The sequence below is a fragment of the Sinocyclocheilus anshuiensis genome, unplaced genomic scaffold (genome assembly GCF_001515605.1).
Source record: "Sinocyclocheilus anshuiensis isolate Anshui unplaced genomic scaffold, SAMN03320099.WGS_v1.1 scaffold183, whole genome shotgun sequence".
NCBI lineage: Eukaryota > Metazoa > Chordata > Actinopteri > Cypriniformes > Cyprinidae > Sinocyclocheilus > Sinocyclocheilus anshuiensis.
This window is the reverse complement of record NW_015548309.1, coordinates 2,711,867-2,733,207: the sequence shown is the minus strand read 5'-3', so window position 1 is coordinate 2,733,207 and position 21,341 is coordinate 2,711,867. Positions and strand designations below refer to the sequence as shown.

The following is a 21,341-nucleotide window of genomic DNA, read 5'->3' as shown; positions in this document are numbered from 1 at the left end:
GAGCGCAGGAGAAGAAACACTCTTCAGCAATAAAAAAACAATGAAGCACAATTGTTAGTTTATCTAAAGTCCTTTTTGCTTATTAGTATGGTTGAACTGGATCATCAAAGGCCAGCAGCAAAGACATTGTTTAATACAATGGGATTAGATACATGTGTGTTATTTAACATATTAATTATTGCATGTTTGCATCATATTCTGAGTTTGCATTTCACTGTTTTAATTCATTTTGATGAATACTAAATCTGTTTTTTTTGTGAGTGGGATGAATTAATGCACATCCACATTTAGTCTAGAACTACAGTAACATCATGTTCACACAGCGCACACAACTCCTCTGCACTTCCGATTTCTCCCAATATGGGAGACTTGTCAGTCAATAAATGGGAAAACAAAGTAACTGGCGTTACTTTTTTGAAAAAGTAACAGATATTTTCTTGTAAATTAAAAAAGTAATGCGTTACTTTACTAGTTACTTGAAAAAAGTAATCTGATTATGTAACTCGCGTTACTTGTAATGCGTTACCCCCAACACTGGAAACAAATGATAATTACAATTTAAAAAAATTATTAAAAATACAATTGTAAATAATACCTTATAAAGCATTATAAATACAGATAGATGGATGGATGGATGGATAGATAGACAGATATAGGCGAATACACACCAGAAAATGCAATAAAACCTTGCCTAGTGCATTAAGGAAGAGAAATAAAGGTACACAAAATATATACAGTTATGCTCAAAATTATTCATACCCTTGGTAAATATGAACAAAGAAGGCTGTGAAAATAAATCCGTATTGTTTATCCACTTGATCTTTCATTCAAAAAGTAAAAATAAAAATCTAACCTTTATTTACAGTAAAAAAAAAGTGAAAGTAGGGGAAAGTTTAATGTTGTGGGCCTATTTTTCTGCCGGAGATCCTGGATATCTTGTTCAGATAGATGGCATAATGGATTTTATAAAATACCAATGGATAAAAAAATAAAAAACTGACTGTCCATGCTAGAAATCTCATAATGGGCCATGGTTGCATCTTCCAACAAGACAATGATCCACAAACAAACATCAAAATCAAAACAAAAATGGGTCACTGAGAACAAAACCAAGTTTCTGCCCTGGCCAACCCAGTTCCCTGAGCTGAACCCTATAGACAATGAGTGTGGTGAACTGAAGAGGAGAAGCATCAACATGCAGCTGGAAATCTGAAGGGTCTGGAGAGATTCTGGATGAAGGACTGGTCTCTGATCTCCTGTCAGATGCTCTCTAAACTCTTCAGGCATTATAGGTAAAGACTCAGAGCTGTTCTCTTGGCTAAAGGAGGTTGCAAAAAGTATTGAATAAAAGGGTATGATTAATTGTGACCAATGTGTATTAGAGAAAAACATTTATTTCATAATGAGATTTCTCTCCCATTTTAAATTCTTATTCTCCAATGAAAGGTTAGATTTTAGTAAATGTTTAAAATACAATATCTAAAGGATTGATGATACAGATTAATTTTCACAGCCTTCTTTGATCATATTTACCAAGGGTATGAATAATATTGACCACAACTGTACATCATATTGGCTATGCAGTATACACAAATGCTATATAAAGAGCTTGAAAAATCAGCAGATTTTAAAGCTAGAATTAATTCCTGGAAAAAAAGCATCTGAATATATCCTCCTCTGAGTGGCTTCTAAATATTTCATAAAGCGAAGGGAAAATGTTTGTGGTGGTCTGTTTTATCCTTCTGGCATTTAGCAAAACCAGCCAGGGCCAGCATGTGGTGAGAGGAGCTGCTAGTTTGACCAAAATCAAAGCTTTATTTTTTATTTTTTCATATTCCTCTTCAATTCAGCTTTCCACTTCATTCCCATCTGCCAGGCACACGTCCATGAGTTTCTCAGATTTGTATCTGCTTGGTTAAAATGATGAAGCAAACCCCTTATTTTCCAGCTGGGTCCAAAGGTATGAGGATACCCTCACTTTCAGTGGTGTGTATGCTGACGGAGATTGAGTCCTGCTTCAGGATTCATTTGATGTAGTAAGAAAGACAGAACTCTTTCATTGAGATTAAAATTTTGTTTTTTAATAATTCCGAGACATAACATCAGAATTGCAAGATGTAAACTCGTAATTCTGAGGGAAAAAAAGGCAGCATTGTGAGCTATAATCTCAGAATTCTGACTCTTTCTCACAATTCTGAGTTTATATCTAACAATTCTGACTTTATTCTTAGTTTACTTTTTGCAATTTAGTTTTTTTTCCCGACCGCAGAATAAAAAGTAAAAAGGTAGTTGTGACTTTTTACAACTGACTTTTTTTCTCGTAATTGCGAGTTTCTATCTTACAATTCAGACTTCTCAGAATTGCGAGTTTGTCTCACAGTTGCGTGTTATAAAATCGAAACTGTGAGGTAACATTTTGCAATTCTGAGAAGTCAGAATTGTAAGATATAAACTCGCAATTCTGAATTTTATGTCGCAGTTCTGACTTTGCAAATCTGTTTTATTTTTATTTTTTTCAGCGACAGAATAAAAAACAAATCTTAACTTAAATCTTAAATAAAAACTTATCTCACAATTCTGAGTTTATATCTTGCAATTCTGACTTTTTTTCTCAGAATTGTGGAGATAAAAAAATAGCTATTACTTTTTTTTTATTCTGTGTCGGAAATGGGCTTCCATATTTTTTGACCAAGTGCACACTACAAGACAAAGTCATCACCTTATGCGTTTTAATTCACATAAACCATCATTTTAGCGTACAATATTTCAGTGCAATAATCTTCTGAGTCAATTAAAATGCTAAAGAGCCTAAATTAATTAATTAAATTATAAAACAGAAGCATTTTCACTGGTGGTCTGTACTGTATGTCCCATTTATGCTGACGCTTTCTTATTCTCAGCATTTGATTCTGTGTCACTGTAACTGAAAGAGATGACATGCAAATGTCATCGTATATCAAACACAGCTTGTTGTACGACTACATGAGGCTGGAAATGAGATGATAAAGATTTCTGACCATTGAACATTTAACCCATTCGCCGTAGGAATCATCACTCGTGCTCTAAAAGCATTGGTGCTCGACTGGGCAGTTGCAACCCAAAAATGGGTCTATTCTGATTGTGGAAAGTAGGAAAAAACATGACATATGGACATATTTTAGATAGAACGATAAACAGACTTAATACTTATAAAACAGAAAGGTGAAAACTCTTCTCATATTTTCTTGTTAATGTTAAGTTCAATCAAATGTGCAGTATTTTGACACAGATTCAACAAATTAGCCGCACGGCGACAACGACACATTGTGTGATATATCTTCATCCTCAAAAACCCTCAATAAAACCACATAAGGTAAAAGAAAATACAGCCCAAACTACATTAAATATGGGTTCACTTATAACAAGGATAAATATGGTTTGTGTCGAGCACAGTGTGTTTTGTGAGGTGAATTATTGGCTGCCGAGAGCATGAAACCATTGAAATTAAATTTTGCACAATTTTGGTACTCCCCACTTGATGTGCAATGTAAAATCTGGGTCCTGAAGCAAAACCAGTTGTGAAACATTGATCTAACATTAGTAAACGACTGTACATACAATATAGAATCATTTGCACATTGAAGAACATCGTCACATTTATCATAACAGTTTGTCTGTCTTTGAAGTTAACTAACTCATTTTTTATTAAATAACATGTAGTGCCATTAGCTCTCTCAGAAACCTGAGCGAAGCATCTACAGCAGTGTGTTGATTCACTAGTCACCCTAAAGGGGTTTCGAGGGGACATGTCAGTAGTCAGAATACAAAAGCAAACGTTTAGATTTTAATCAAGGTTTCCACGCAGCTATAGGAAAGATCTTTGATCTCCAGCAGATAATCGCTGTTTATGCTGCACCGACGTGAAGGAAATGATGGAGAATGAATGAATAATGTCCTCTGTCAACGTGATGTCAGGAAAATAAGCAGCCGGCGTGCACGTCATCCATTACTGATTGTGGCACTGGTGATCTGATGTCTGAATTCCTCTGGGATGGTGTAATTTAACTCAGGGGAGAGGGATGAATAGGGAGTATCTTTAAACTACATTTCAATCCTTCATTCCGATAAGATACGAAAAAAAAAAAAAAAAGTATTTAAAGAGCTACAAGTGAAAGTTCTGTCATTATTTATTCTCATGTCATTCCAAACTCATACAGAGTTATTTTTTGTTAAACATGCAAGTGATTTTTTTTTTTTTTACCTGTACGCAGCCATCTGTCTGTGTTGTTATTGTTAACGACAAGTAAAACTAAAAGAAATCATTAATTAAAATAAAGCTGAAATAAAGTTAGAAATGAATATTAGTTGAAAAACTGAAACTTAAAAAACCTAGAAAATTAGAAATGTTGCCTTGGCAACTAACTGAAATAAAATAAGTTAAAGTGTTAAAATTACTAAAACTGAAATATAAATTAAAGGTAAATAGAAATAGTAAAAAAATGTAATAAATAAAAAAATGACAAAAACACTACAAATGTGAAAACTGAAATAATAAATAAAGCTAATTCAAATATTAATAAATAATTGTTATATAGCTAGAATATAAAAAATACAAGTCATGGACAACTTTTATGATAGTAAGTTATGTTACATTGCAAGTGTAATATTGCTTCTATACAACAGTTCAGTAAACAAGATAAAATTGGGTAACTTACATTTTAGACATGATATTGCAAGCTATTTTGTTTAGTTTTGTCGAAGTCAAAGCAAATTTAAATGCAAACCATGAATCTTAGAGCAAGCACAATGGTGTTTAATTTCTTGAATAAATAAGTGCTTTTGAATGAATTTTGCATATAAAGATCTCTTGTTTCGTTCATGAATGAATCAGAGGTTTTAAACAAATCGGTTGAATGAACGATTACTCACTTATGTGTGACTTGTTTCTTTCATGAGCGAATCAGTGTTTTTGAACAAACTGGTTGAGTGATTGGTTGAGTGAATGATTGAATGAGCCAGTTGTTTTGTTCCCGAATGAATCGTTTGATTAAATGAATCCACGATTCACTCATAAAGAAGCCACTTGCCGCCACTTAACATTTACTTTGACTACATTTCATCTGATTTGTTCCACAGAAGACATAATGATGTGAAGATTGTAAATAATGACCATTTTTCATAAGTTCTATGAACTATCTCTTTAAATAAGCTGAAGAAACCCTTTTAAGCTTCTTCTATTCATACCCCGCAATTGAATCAGTTATTATTTAAAGCAGGGAGATACTTTTCAAAGCCAGCAGCATGACAGGCAGATAAAACTAAGTTTGCAGACTTTCTGAGATAAGGATCTAGTCATGCACACATACTTATGGTACGGTCTACCTGATCATTTGTATTCAAAGGCCCCGGTGGGCTGTTACAGGAATGAGAATGACGATAAATACAGCAACGCAACGGGTCCTAAGGGAACAGCCATCATCATCTTGATTTTTATTGGCCTTTCATTCAAGCACCTCCATCTTGCACTCCGCGTGCATTTATTCTTCCAGACAAAGGGCATTCGAAAGCCATCCAGACGTCTTCAGACTAAAGCAGATGGGACTTTTTTTTCTGGACAGCTTGTCAACAAATGTGTAGAAACCCTGCTTGACGTTATAAATTTCTGTTAAAAGTGAAGTGTGTCATGCAAACAGAGTATTATATTATCAGAAAAGCGACACAGTTCAGCTTTAACAATATTAATGCTAATATTTGCGTTTTAATACCGCAGAATGTGGATTGATTGAAACCAAACTGCCGAACCCCTCTGCTGGAGTTAGCATCGAGTCAATTTTGTTTGTAGGGCACAAATTTAACAACGAACACAATGACTTCTCCATTATTGTTCACTTTAGGTATCAATCTGCAATCGCTACATTCGAGGAGTTCTTTGACCCCTCGAAAGCTTCAATAAACCCCTGCTGTTCCAGCTCTGCCTCGACAGCGCCAGGCATCTCCTGAAACACTGATAACTGGTAGCCGGCTCTGTGATATTTCACCAGGGATGCTGAGAGAAACGGGGACCTTGTTAACAGTGGGTGATTTTGCAGCAAATGCATGCCCACTCGAAGCATTTTTCAGGTCAGCTCGAAATACGCATCGAAAACGTAACATTTAACAGAGAAAAACTGTTGTTGTATTGAATTGCAGAATGCAGAGATAATTCATCACGTTCAACAGCGCTCACAAGGGAAAAGCGGCATCCAAATAAACTCCACACAGTTTGAAATTAGCCAGAAATGAAAGACAGAAGATGAAGAGGTAAAGTGACAAAGCAAAAAGCACATAATGGCTAAAGCGAGCCTTGTTTCACGGAGTAATATCAGAGAGGTGACAAGAGAACGTTTTTACAGTAATTAAACAGGAACACAAACAGGCCACAGAAACATATTAGCGAGAGACTAATCATGACAGTTCAATGCAAAGCGATCATTAATAGCAAAGATAAGCTTGTTAGCCTGCCTCGGTCAATATTTATACGTGTTTTCCCCTCTAATTTAGCTTTCATTTCGCTTTGGGCCTGCTAAACCAAGCGTGGGACCAGGCCGGTGCTTTTTAGAGTAAATAGCAAGAACAGGTTTTGCAAAATGTAAAATTTTATTTTCAAAAATGTAAGCAACAGATTACACAGTTAACTTTCAGCAATTGCAGTCCTAACTTAAACAGTACTCACATTCGGGACTTCAAAATGAAAGACTCACAAACTTACACACTATCTACCTATAATATACAAAAAGAATACAGAATAAATATTAAAATGGCCACAAGAGAAAAAAGTAAGTTAATCAAAACAATTAGTAGAGAGCAAATGTTGGGAAAGTAGAAACAAGACTCTGTGCCTTAAATACAATGTTTTTTGTTTTTCCTATTACATTTTTTACAAATTGTGCAAGATTTCAGACTAAGGCTCTGGTCTTGACATGACAGCTGTTTGCCAAGCACGCACACACACGCACACTCACGCACAGACGTCCACGCACACATGCTCCCTGTGCTCTGCGCACTCGGTGGGATGTAGCAAACATTACAGGGTAAGAAATGGGCTGTCGGTGCACAGTCTGTGCCTGTGATAGTGGTGGTGGATACTGTTTTTCAAATGAACATGCACTTCGCCCTGATGTGGAAAGCCTCCCAAAATGCCTCAAGGAGACATTTTAGAGGAGCGGATTTATAAAACAACCCTCACCTTGCAAATGAAAACATAAACAAAACACCAGAACCATTAAGGCAAGAACAGCTGGAGTGGTATCTGTCACAAAATTTGCGTGTTCGGGTACATGGATATGCCACACTGAACTTAGCTTAACTGGTTCTCCACTGTCAGTTTAAGTACAAGGTTCTCAAGAGCAACGTTTTGAAAATTCAAACATTAGTTTTTAGACTTAGAAAAATGAGATAAGAAAATAACATTGCCAGACAACAGAGACATACCATATGGATCATAAAACTACAGGAAATAATTTAAGTTGCAATTCCAGAAACCACACAACAGTACTCGCCCCCTTAAGACCCGCCCACCAGCCCACCCCAACCCCACCCTAAAAGGAAAAAAGATATCACTTACATTTAAACCAATTTATCCTCTCGTGAAGGTGTATTCCAACAGTTAGTCACCCCACATGTTTTGTTTACTTACAGTGAAAGAGAAGTCTGTTGCAGATTAAAGCATTCGTATTTCAGTTTGGGAAAAACAAGACATCCTTGCAATGCAATGGAGCGAGAGAAAAAAAACACATCTTCGGGTCTTCTCATTAGTGCAACTTTTTAGACACAAATTCTAGTGATTCCTTAAGGTAACAGTTTGATTTCTTTACACCCTTCCAGAGTCTTCCAGATATCCAAAGCAAAGGCCAGTTCCTTCTTGATGTATCCATTTTTTATTTTCTTTCAATTTTTTTCTTTTTTTTTTTTTTAGAGATTTTTTCTTTTTCTTTTTTTTTGCTTATTGGGTTTCAAATGGCCTTTCGCATTGGTTGTTTACTAGAACATAAACGTGGGACTTGTCCTCTGTCCATTCATCATCTTATTCCTTTCAGATGGTTCAACTACAGGCCTCGAAAAGGGAGTGAGAGGAACAGGAGGAGGAGGAGGAGAGAGCTGTACAATTGAACACATCCCTGATCAACCAGGGCATCCAAACAAAAAACACATCGGATAAACAAGAAACGCCACCGAATCTTCATATAACACAGTAGGGTTCCCTCGGTAACCTGGATTTTCTGCAGTAGAGGAGCGTGGTGCTGAAGCATCGCCGGAGCTCCCGGTTGGAGAAGATGCAGATGAAGGGGTTGACTCCCGCTTGGGCGAAGCTCATCCACACGGCCGCCGTCAGGTAGCCTCCCGGGATCACTGGGCCTCGGGCGAACACCCTCCAGTAGCAGGCTACCAGGTAGGGTCCCCACAGGCTCAGGAAGAAGAAGGTAATGATGTAGAACATCCTGCTTATCCTCTTTTCAGTCTTAAACTCGTCCAGCACCAGCAGACGTCTGCGGCCCGCCGCATTACTGTTCTGCCGGATTCCCAGCAGGGTCGGAGGCGTGGGGCCCCGGCCGAAGCCGGCCAGCCAGTTCGCCGCGGCCTGGCCGCTTGCCCCTGGGCCGTGGAACGTCCAGTTCTGGCTGACGGCGGGCACGAACTGCACCGGCTTCATCTTTCGGCGGTCGTGGACAAAAAATATGAGCTTGAGGTAGACAAGCTGGGTGGCCAAGAGGATGAGTGCAAGCAGCAGCATGAAGCCCAATGAGTCATTTGCGCGGAAGGAGCGGTGCTGGAAGGTGCACTGGTCCTCCTCGCGGATGAAGGAGTACGTGCCCACGTCCAGCACCGGAGGGAACGCCATGGCTACCGACAGGGTCCACACCATGCATATGACGGCCAGGCATGTCCAGAAGGTCAGCCGCTTGGTGTAAAAGCGGTGGTGGGCGATGGCCAGGTACCGCGTCACGCTAACACAGAACAGCATGAAGGCAGTGTGGAAACAGGAGAGCACGCCCAAGAAGGCGATCACTTTGCAGGTCAGCGTGCCGTACGTCCAGGCTGAGCCATTCTTGACGGAGGTGAACACGAAGGGGAAGCAGATGGCTGAGCGGAGGATGTCCGAAGCGCAGAGGTCCAGCAGGAAGTAGTAGGGCGCTCGATGAAGGCTTTTGTCTTTGACCAGCAGGATGGAGATCAGGAGGTTTCCGACTACGCCGACGCCGATGATGAAACCCAGGGAGGTCAGTTTAAGGAAAGTGGCGAGCGGAGAGACATTCTGCAAGATGTTGTGGTCCCCTGCATGGCTGTAGTTCGCCATAGATGGAGAAGGGATCATAGAGAATGCTTAAAGCTTTAGCCAAGTATCATGATCTGGATGGAGAGGAAGCGATAGATCCATCTGGTGTGCTTTGAAGCAGGTTCCAGCCTTGTTCGTCGCTGCCTCTCTTCTAAGACATCCTTTGTTCTTTTGTCTCATCACACCTAAAAGGATTCCTGAAAAACACGATCCACCCATTAGGATTCGCTCACACAAAACAAACTGGGGGGCTTTGCGTTGCATTGCTTATTTCTTTTGTCATTGAGATTGCTTTTCTAATTGCATACAAAATTGCGGCTGCAACGGTATGCCGTCTGAGCCGAGCTCATACAGTTGCTTAATTCAACACAAGGATTCGGCGTTAGACACCAACATAAATCCTGGTTAAAATAACAGACCCCCACCCCCAACATCTCCCCCTTTTTCCAAAGCAAATTAAATAAATAACGGCAAAGAAAGAGAGTGCAGTCGACAAGATGCTCATCACCACGACTAGACATCCGTCTAGAGGCGTATTCATCCGTGGTACGATGGAAAAAGACTTGAAATCTAATGAGTGTTATCCTCTACACCCGAAAGTAACATTTGTCGAAATGCAGCAAGAAAAGCTGTTGATCACACCCAAAGATCCTGCAGAATCTGACCGTGTTCATTCCCTCTGTTTATCATGATACTGTGTAAAATCAGTCATGAATCCTTATATGATTGACAGTATAAAGGAATATGAAGAAATGCATCATGTTATATTTTAGATACATATAGGTTATTTGTGTCTTTCATACAGACGTTCAGTGCAACAACAATTTAATGCAAGTCATTTGGGGGAAAAAGCACAAGCTTTAGAATTGCATTTCTATTTTTCCCTCTAACCTACATTTATTGTTTATTAGTATTGGTATGATGACGAATTCGAGTAAAAAATAAACAAACAATGGATGGCACCTATAAATCGACTCTGTGTAATAGCATCCCGTTTCTTTCATATTAAATGCACGAAGAGCCTTTCTCTATATAATAAAATAATAAACCTTTGTGTATCCAGTTGCATTCTTCCAAAAACATCCACCATTGAACACGTTTTAGAGCATTGCATCAAAATAAGCAACAGATAGAGGATCTTTTGGGTGTTTGCGTACATTTTAGTACACAAACGGTCTATTTTCCCCTTTGCTTTTTAAATCGGAATGATTTCTGGATAGCTGAGCGTCCATTATAGGCACAGCAATTCCTTCAAATACATGCATGCAAATATCGAGTGCAACAGAGACAGCGCTATAAAATATCAGTTAAAAACATACCTGTTGATATCCCCCCTTTGTTTCCCTGGCGGTTATTTACATGGCAGCCGTCACTTTGCCGTAAAAAAAGGTTTAGTTTTGTTGCCTGCTCTTTTCCCCCCACTGTGATTATACAGTAAACGGTGCGGATGGCGCATGCGCACTGGCGCTATTTGTGATCCCAGCAGCAGCAGCATCTGCACTGATGGGTGCAGCAGCATCACGGATCCTTTTTGCCGTTTATCAGAGTGTATAAGTGTCATATGTGCCGTCGCATGTGTTTTAATAAATGTTTACTGTGTATACTGTATCTGTATTATGTCAGCAGTGCTGTATGTCACTGTTTATATCGTGCCTGTTTTCTTATGCACTGCAATATCTATCTATCTATCTATCTATCTATCTATCTATCTATCTATCACATATACATAAATAAAAGAGTGAAAATAATATAGTGGGCTTTATGTATTTATTGTGAAGCCACCTTTTAAATATTTTATTATTGTGTCATATATTGTGTAGGCCTATTACATATTTTTACTGCTTTTGTAGTGCTGTGTAACATTCTGTATTTGACAAACAAGACTTTGAACTTGAACTTATCTAACCAGGGTATCATTACTTTCATTGAGTATTTTAATGTGCTTAGAGAGAGTGAGTAGCCTATATTACATATGGTTCAGCACACACTTGCACAACATAAATAATTGACACGGCCTAACATTGCCCTTAATAAGAAACAAGACGGTTGTCTCATTCTGTTGCATATTTGGCACTGGACATAGAGTGAACCCAAAGGTATTTTTTGAACACTTAGCATTTACAATAAAAAAAATATGTATTTTAAAGCATTCGATAAAATGTAAAATGGTTGCAACAACCTTTTACCAGTTAGTCCTGAGTTAGAGTAGAATGTTGTAACAACACCAAGGTCCTGGGTTCAGTTACCAACGATTGCATGAACTGTTTGCAAAAAAAAGAAAGAAGCATATCTTGTGTGCAATTAAGTTACTTTAGATGTGTGTTAAAATGCATACGTGTAAAAAGTTATTCTCAAGTGCATACAGGTGTCCTAGCAAAATAACCACATTAACTATGGATATGATCCACAAATCTCTGACAACCATGTGTTCAGACCCATTTTTGTCTTAATTTTAAATCTCGACTGTTTTATACGTTATAATTTAAAAGATAAACATGTTTGTGGAATATTTTGCCTGAAAAGTGACTGTGAAAATAAAATTCTTGAAAATAAATGTCACTTATTTTAAAAACGTATTATCTAATTAAATTACATAGAAGGAATGACTTGAATGTCTAAATACTGTACATTTGGTATATCCTGATTTTTTTTTTATTATAATTATTTTGCAAAGAAAACAAAAAAGCACTTAACCTAAAACGAAAAATGAGTTTTTCTTATTTGTGTTAGTATAGTGAATATGATTTTTAATGCATACAACTTCAAACATGTTCTATCCGTTTGCAACAGATGTACAGTCTCATACTTGAACACAATTGGCATATACAGTTCACAAAGTTTATTAACAAAAACACACAAAGCAAGCATCACCCTCCTTCTGTAAAGCACATTGACATTGAATGCTTTATATAGACAGAGAAAGCATTAGCCATTTAACAATTTAGTGATTTCATCAGTGTTGAAACTGGAAGCAGATTGTCTTGCAGTGACTGTAACATGGCAGGAGACCAACATCAAGTCCACCAGTGTGTTCAAGTCACATATAAATGTGTCAGAGAATGTCTGCATGTGATCTTGTTGTCATGCAGTAATAATCTAATGGGCTTTTTAACGCTGATGCAGTTGTAGAAGTTCCCCACATGGTCCACAGAGACAGGAAGTGTCCAGTGTCCAAGTGACTTAAGGATAATGCGTCAAGGAATACAATCAATAGCTCATATTATCCATATAGGTCCTTCCTCTGCGCGCATTTCCAATTATTTTCAGTATAAATGCATGACAGTCTTTATGCACTCAGTCACATTTCCAGATGAGGCCTTGATCAGCATGTAGTCATCAAAACTGGCCGTTTCGTGTGCGTGCGTACCAGCCCATGCACGCACAGATTCCCACGAGCGTCACTGTCGCGCCCAGCAGTAAAGCCGCCGCGTCTCCTCCGTCAAACGCCTCGGCGGTGCGGACGAGCGTCAGGAGGAAAAGGCAGAGCGTAGTGCGTGTATTTTGGTCTTTGGGAGCCATGTTGTTGCTCAGTTGTGAGGAGGGAAGCGCAACGGCAATGACGACGCGTCAGGTGATCTCGCTGCATTTCCTGGTTTTACGAAACCTACTATGGGAAAGGTTTGGTGACTGATATTCAAAAGCTAGGACGAGCCATGGGAAAGTAAAGACGCAACGTCAGCATCACGTCTGCATGGCGTAATTAATATTCATGAGCTAAGACGTTGCCATAGCCGGATTCGTAATTTCTTCCCTCATTAGGAATTTCACACGAAAAAGGCGCACAGATGTGCATTTTTTATATTTTGGTTATAAAATATGTAAAATTGGGCGATTTTACGCTGTTTGGAACATAGTAGCTGGTTACTAGCTGTGAGCTACCTTCTTGTAATACCAGTTTATGGTGGTTAAAATAGTTTCTGGAACATGGTAGCTGGTCAACCAGCGGATCACCAGCAAAACCAGCTCCAAATCATAACTACTGTGGCACTGTATTACTTTAAGCATTGCCTTAATGAGAAACAAGTTTCAGATAAGTTCGTTAAATAAGTATGACACACTGAGTTTATGTTTCACATAATATAGTTTTCGATTTATGAGAAAAAATTGTCTGTGGTTAACATAACTGAAGAGACTTTAATTCCATAACATATATTACCCAGATAGCACACATACGTCTGCTGTGTACAAACATCTGACAGACATTCTTCAGACGTCAGTTTTACATACATTCAAAATCATAAACATAAACAATCATAAAATGAAAACCATCATTTTAAAAATCTGTAAGAAATTCTCAAGGGAATCAATAGCAATAGCAAATTAGTCCTCTTTGAGTTTGCCTATAGATTGGCATCATGACTGAAAAGCTCTGTAGGTTTAACTAAAAGAAAAGGCATTCGTCTACTTACTAACTTAATTAGCTGACACGAGCAAGAAAGAAAAAAATCTTTGCAGTCTTGGTTATGTAATAAGGTAATTAGCTTTTGACTGTAGTATGAATTGAATACTGAGCTATCTTGGAAATGGACATTGGATGTGAATGGCTCCTATGAGGAGGGCCTTATAAAATAATTGGCATATGAAATTCAGATAAAAGTATCACAGATTATCCACAAATGCTTAATGTGACACAATTAATGCTGGCCTAGAATCAAAGATAAATTGTCTGTGGGTGTATTTAATCTTTTTGGTAGTTAATACATGTGTGATGCAACCCAATTAAAACCAACAACTTACTTATATGGGCATATTTGTGTTTATAAAACCATATAATATTATTTTCTTGAAAGACAAAGGGGCCTGACATGAACTTTTCCATCAAGAAAATACTGAACACATAATAGCGGCCTAACAAAAGTAAATTAGGAAGTCATATTTCTCAACTTTGTTAAACTAACCAAAGGAAATCAGATACAAATAAGACATTGTTTCGTAACAGTGGAGCTAGAAATGATTACAATTTCCTAGTAGAGCATGAAAACATTTCCATCAAAGATTTCACACTGTGCTGATTAAATCAAATGAAACGGAGAGTTTGTTTGCACAGAGATTTTATAAATTTCTAAAAGGTTTCTTCTACTGAAAGACCTTTTAGTTTGAAGGGTTGGCTTGACATGTACTAGCCCAGTTTTTGGCTAATTTTGAGGTCCCCTGCTATTAAGGAGTTCATAACATATCAGTTAGAGTTCATAAAATGTCAGTAGATGTAAATTAACAATGATCTCTTATTACAGCAAACTTGTCTTAAGTTTTAATATTGAATTAATTTGTTGTTTTATTGTTTCTAACATCCTTTGATGATAATGTGTGTGTGTGTGTGTGTGTGTGTGTGCGTGCATGCGTGCGTGTGTGTGTGTGTGTGTGTGTGCGCGTGCACGTGTGTGTGTGGTTGTTGATTCTTTTCAGAAATCTCTTAAGAACATTATTCTCTATCACACTGACAGCAGGTGAGAGACTGAAGAGTAGCTAAGATAAAAATTAAGATAAATTATCAAGCCATCAAATGTCCTCAGTAATAATTCATATTGATTGCTAGGTCTCTCTTGACAATTTATAGTCGTATACAAAGAGCGTCACTCTGTGTCAACTCTGTGTACTTAATTCCATGAATGATAGCTTATGTTTTTTTATTCCACTAGTACTCACTATATGTCGTTTTTTAGGGATTTTGCCAGCTCTGACTCCAGCTCTGTCCAGTTGGACAGAAAGAAACAAATCTGCTCCAGTGTTTACACTACTGATGTTTCTTTTTACCCCATGCCACAGATTAATTGGCGTATGTGGCGTATGACGTGCCACGCAGATCTGTGTAATTTAATTAGAGCACACCTGCCAAACTAAAAAGTATTGACCTTGTAAGCCTGCCATGGTGCTTGTACAACCTTGTCATCCTCCTGCCGACCCGTTTCCCTTCCCTCGCACATGCTGGCTCAGAGATTATCACCTGGTTTGAAATGCGAGCTCTCTGCTATAACATTCATTTGGATGCAGGACACATATGGCAGGAGATGAATGGCACTGTCCTGACCCGCTAGAGAAACACTCTCATTTTTCGATATTTGGTGATTTGAGCGCTGATCAATGACCATTGTTCCGACAGGCCGCTCAAAGCCGGGTGGGATGGTAGGTTTATGGAGAACTCGATGATGAAGACGCGTGGGTGGTATATAAGAAGCTGGAGACCAGCACATCAACATCCAAAACACACTTAGTAGGAGTTGGCAGTATGACCAATAGAAGTATGATCTTATATCACAGTATGAGATCATTTCATGCCATTATATGTTACGGTATACCCCCCCCCCAATTTATATATAGATATTTTTTATAAATTATCTCATGCCATGATGTAAGGTCATACTGCCATTGGTCATGTGATATAAAAATATAAAAATATTTATTTATATATTTGTAATTAGGTATAATTTTATTTATGTTTATATATTATTATAAATTATGATAAAATGTATATTTGTTAATGCATATTTTGAATAATCGAGTGAATTAAATACTTCATAATTAAACAGTAATATTTTATTATTATTATTATGCCCTTTTTTATTTTGGACTTTTATGCATGTAAACAAAAGATACAATTATTCATAATATGCATAGTTTATACTGTATGTAACACTATAATAAATATTGTAAGATATAAGGTAATTTTCACTCTAAATTCTGATTGGATAAGCCACATTCAAAGCCATTGTAAAATAGCGATACACACACCTTTGAGCACACATTTATTGAATCCTAAACTAATTGCAGTGCAAAATTTCATAACTGAAAGCAGTGAAATCCTCTGTGGTATGAACTGTATAGCCAAATTTTGGTTGACATATTTCATTGTACCCAGGTATACATTTACATACATTTAGTTGGTATTCTTTCAGTTCTTTTCAGTTTTAGTAAACTTGAGTGCTTAATTACGGTCATCCACTGACACAACAAACCAAAGCACCTGTGCTGGATGAGAACAAAACACTCGTGTGATTAATTGTGCCCTGAAATAGGCTTCTTAGTAGAGATGAGAAAAAGACAGACTTGAAAACGATGGGAGTCTTTGTACAGAACCTTTGGTACATCCATAATGAATTCCTTTGAGGAGACATGACGAATGGATTGTCCTGTGGCTTTTGTGCTGATGTTCTGGATGTTAAATACTTAACAGAGCTCAGATGCCAGCCTAGACTATGGGCGACGGGTCTCATGGCTGGACAACTGAAAGAGGGACACTGTGAAATTACTTCAAGGTAAGTTTCTTCTTCAAAGCTCAATGTGTTCTTTATAATTTTCTGCTCCGATTTATGGTGGATATGCAAAACAGATATCGTTTCCACTCAAAATGTTGTGGGCCAATAATCAAGAAATCAATTAATCTTAGAGTAGCTTGATTGCCTTTTAATCAAATTATACCTCCGGTTTTCTTTTTTCCCCATATTGCTCCACCTCTAGGTGAAGAAAGCTCACTGCCCTAGTTCCAATCTGCTGCACTGTCAAATCTTAATGGATTTTATGATCAATGGTTTTGAGACCAAACCACTTTATTGTCTTGTTTTGTTTGTGTTCTGTCTGGTGTTTTTTCCTTTTTTTTTCTTTCTTTCTTTTACAAAGATAAATTACACAGAAGTGATTGTGCTCCTTTTTCTTCCACCGCTTCTGAATTCACCCCTTGAGTGCAGGCCTCTGTCAGAGGAACCAAAATCCAAAACCATTTCATGGGCCAGTGCCTGGGTGGTTAAAACGGGACCTTTTTTTGTCTCTCAAAGACTAACGTGTGGCCGTTCAAGCAAAACATCTTACATCTTCTTTTTCTATGTGTATATATATTTATATATGCATTGTATTGTACTGTACTGTATGTCCATTCAAATATAACAACACTTGTATGTTGCATAAGTTTAAGTATACACGCCAAATTTATGCATCAACACCACTTTATTTGCATTGTTTTTGGACAGAAGCCATAGCTTTTTCCTTATTTGGAAACCTAATCTATCTGTCAGAATGGCTTTACGTGCAGATTATCCAGATTATGTCTGAAAACCATATTTCTAGCAGTGCAAACAGTTAGTTTTCTTCTTGATGAGTGTTTTTTTGTTGGCTGCCGGGTCTGATTTTTTTATGTCAAGAAATTTCAGGAACATCTCTTCTCAGATAGCTCAGTTACCGAGCCAGCCTATCACCCCAAAACAAATGCTAAATACAGATACACTCATGACGCAACTGGAGGTCATGGTTATCTTTTCTGGGCTGTACTCATTGTCTTTCTTCAATGCTTTGTGTGTCTGTCCTCTGTTTGGTTATTAGAATTATTATTAGAAACTATCAATGCGGTTCAAAATCTGAAACCATTAGTGTCTTAAATTGCATTTTTCTAATTTAATACAGTTTTTCCCATTACAAATTATATTATCAGCATGACAATTTGAACGAAAATTTGAATTGAAAAATGGACTTTAATTTCAGAATGTCTCAGTATGGGGGTTGTCACTCTTTAGCTCTTATGCTTCAGTGGAAACAGGAAACTCTGACCTGTCACAAATTGTATGAATTTCACAAAATGTTTGAAAATCGTAAACCTTTCTCGTTATTCCCAGGTTTAAATGCAAAACAGTTTTCAATGTTGACAATATTTTGAACCCCACTGAAAACACACCAATAAAAGCAGCTTTTTGGCTCTTTAACTAACGCCCAAACAAAATATAGTGCCATGCACAAATTACTTGATAAAACGAGGAAGTAAAAACAGTCATCAAATTGTTAGCATAAATGCTTTCCTCATGGAGTGATTGCATGGAGTGCATTTCTGCTAAGAGGACTGTTTTCAGGGTAGAGAGACGGCAACATTTCAATGGTTTCACTGTTTCCATGGTGATGCAGACCTCAGCCTCGCTTTCGCTGTTGTCATGAAGCTCTCTGCCCTCGCTTGAGGTTCACAGTCCACATGAAAGCATCAGGAGAGGATTCTTGGCTGTTTCAGAGAGGGATGTCAACAGACTAATAATTGGGCCATCACGCCCTCAGTGAACGCACACTGACTGTTTCCTCAAAACAAATTACATCTACAATTCTCTTTGTTGGTGGGTTTTACCACAGTGACAGTTGTAAATTGTCAAAAAATTTTGTTAGATGTCAACGCTTCATGCCCCATCTGGAAGGAGCAGCTGATGATAGTATCGCTGCTGGTGTTCATTTGGCCAATCCGTTTAATTATTTTATAGTTATTAAGCCTTTTCTGTGCACAGTTGAAATGGTTTGAATTTCTGACATGTAGAAGGTGTAAACACCGAGCTACGACAGCTCTGTCATGCTAATCAGCATGCTTGCTTTCTGTCTGCTGTGCATGTGAATCAACAATCAACGTTCAACATGTGATATTGTTTCCAGTGATTTATGCTGCCTGTGCATGTAAGCGCACCATATATATGGTGCTTAGATGTGTTCCTGTAGCTTAAATAGTACAGAAAGGTGTTAGCAACACCAAGTTATGGGTTTGATTGCAAGGGAATCCTTGAATTGATAAAATGTGGGCTTTGAATGCAATGTTACCTAGATCTTAAACTGGTTTTCTGGTTTCCCAGGCTGGTCTGTTGACTAGTTTTAGAGAGATTTTTGGTTTTGTAGCCAGCTAAAACAACTGAAAACCAGCTTGACCAAGATAGGAGACCATGTTAAACGTTGAGCTGTGCTGAAAATCCTTTACCTAATTTCGAGTTCCCAGTCAAAAAGCCTTTTGAAAAATTGCTTGTAAATCTCTCACCATACTACATATCACAAAGTCTTTGATTCAGTCTTTCTGTCAACTCATTTTATTTCAGTTAGCACAGGTTTTGTATTTCTTTTTGGAACTAATTTGTCATAGGTTTCATTGATGAGCTTATGAACCTCAGTTTTTTTTAAGAAAAAAAAAAGCATTATTTATGGATAATTTTGGCAATATTGACTCAAAAACTGCATACGCTCAGATCAATGAGGCCTACGACCAGTCAGTTCCATGAAGAAATACAGAACCTGTGCAAAACTAGCATTTTCAGGAACACATAATGTGGGTTAAACCAGCTGAGCTCATCTTAGGCTTGTTTAAGCTGTTTTTTTCCCCATAGGTATGTACGGTAGAAACCAATCCAGATATGCATATTTAACCATAATGCCCATCACTGTACTTTAACCAGCATGCATTTTTTAATGCTGTTATAGGCTAGTAATGCTAGTTATATCAGCCTTTTCCCAGGTGGTAAAGTTGATTGACAATTGCCGTTCTGGTTTGAACAAGATATTCTTGTTGGTTAAGCCAGTTAAGCAGCCCAGCAGGAAGTAAAGCATGCTGGGGACGCAACATATGCTGGTGATTTTTCACTGGTCTTTTCTGTAGGGGTTGTGCTGGCTCTGTCGAAAGTGGCAGCAAGCCCAAAGTTACAAATGCATTGTCCATCATAATCGCAGCGCCATCCCAGAATTCCCTCCACGGCCCGGTCCACAGGACCTCTGCTGCTTTCCTTCCATGAATCATGTCCAACTGCGTGGTAAACAACCTATTAAGTGACCTATTTGTCCGTGGCCGGTTTTGCTAGCTCACTCATTACAATTACTTTGGCTGAACGTCTGCGGTGGAGCACTTCAGAATGCTTCGCTTTCAAATCGATGACTGCACCCCTCCCTCTTCGACAAAAGGCACTCTACTGTAATATTAAGATTACATGAAGTGATCCAAGACTGTGCTGTGAATGTATAGGAGATTCATTGGCTTTGGTTCAAAAGCATTAGATCTTTTTAACTTGTTAATATATGGTTTTGAAAGTCGAGATTTGACGTCTACGTTCCCGCTTCGTGGAGTTAGTAGCAGACGATGTTTTAGTTGACGTTTGATGGATACTGATGCTGAGCAGTCAGGTGTCACGCGATGGAAGGATCTTATGGTTGCACCGAGAGTCGCGCAACCGCATGCATGCCAGTTCCATTTAGTTATGAAGTTCATAGTTGTACATTTCCTACAATTGAACCGTCAGCACCTGTCGATCAGGGGAAATGAACGGCACTGCTGATTGCACTGCTGGTAATTACAGAGTGCAGCGAAAGCACTGCTGTGTCAGAGAAGTAGGTTATTTTTAAGCATGCATTTCCTCTGTATTCCAGGAAAGACTTACAGGTAAAGATGTATAAGTGTTCTGAGGCAATCATCCTTTGCAAAAGCAAAAACCTTAACTGGGGAAACTTTAAATTATATAAATATGGTAAAATTACTCTGTTTTTGTTTGTCAGCTTGAATAGTTTCAAAGAAAATTACTCCATTTCTTCTTCCATGTGTGAAACTGAGGTTATGTCCATCTTTATCTGTTTGCAACACCTTTAGAAACCTTGTGAAATCACAATTAAATTCTGTTTAGTGGGTTATATGAGATGAGGAGATGAGGAGATGAGATGAGGAGGTGATAGAATTGAGAAATGACACATCAGAGAGACTCGTTTTGAATTACCAGGTGAATGTCTTTGGATGATCATTTGGAATCTGTTAGTGAGTCGGGTCCGTGTAACCCTTTGCAGTTCTTTGTTCAATTCGCACCATCAAAATGAACCAAATGAAAAGTTGGCTTCAAACTTTCATTTTCAATTTCTTTGGAGCAATTTACAAACGGATAATTGTCTCTCATTTTAATTTTCAATTTTACGAGTTTGGGTTGTTGCGCCCGAATCTGATTTTTGAACTAACATAAAAAATGACTCATTATTCTGATTTTCCACTTCTCTGTTTTGCGCTCCCGGTTGGACCGTACCAGTGGGGGGAGCGGGGGTGGGGATGTGGATGTAGGGGGAGAACGGGGCACAAAGCAACACTTTTTGACTTTCTCAAATTGTGTAAATCCACATGCGGTTCAGAGTATAATTTTTTATCCACAGTAATTTCACACTTGTCTAGTACAAATATGTCACTTTGTTTCATAATTACAGTGTATAGGCCTACATTTTTCTTTATTTACCCTCAAAAATTGGATGTGAAATGTGAAAACATGCCCCATAGATGGGGTACATTGTAACAGCGGAGGGGCAC

General features: G+C 38.0%; 2 protein-coding genes across 2 annotated transcripts in view; both read right to left on the bottom strand.

The window, feature by feature from the left end:
• Window positions 1-7,635, bottom strand: part of LOC107656353 (transmembrane protein 168-A-like) — a 54,384-nt gene extending 46,749 nt beyond the window's left edge. Inside the window, exon 1 of the mRNA XM_016444156.1 lies at window positions 7,583-7,635. The gene's annotated coding sequence lies outside the window, so the exon portion shown is untranslated. The remainder of the gene's footprint in view (window positions 1-7,582) is intronic.
• A 545-nt stretch (window positions 7,636-8,180) lies between these two features.
• On the bottom strand, window positions 8,181-10,764 carry LOC107656355 (probable G protein-coupled receptor 85). Its single transcript, XM_016444157.1, has 2 exons — window positions 10,612-10,764; window positions 8,181-9,489 (listed from the first exon to the last, which is right to left on the bottom strand). The coding sequence occupies exon 2, from the start codon at window positions 9,329-9,331 to the stop codon at window positions 8,198-8,200; it is 1,134 nt and encodes a 377-aa protein (XP_016299643.1). The 5' UTR covers window positions 9,332-9,489; window positions 10,612-10,764; the 3' UTR covers window positions 8,181-8,197.
• Window positions 10,765-21,341: the final 10,577 nt, after the last annotated feature.

What these genes read in the sequence shown, in the direction of transcription:
- LOC107656355 (XM_016444157.1), bottom strand. Translation starts at nt 9,331, where the DNA reads ATGATCCCTTCTCCATCTATGGCGAACTACAGCCATGCAGGGGACCAC.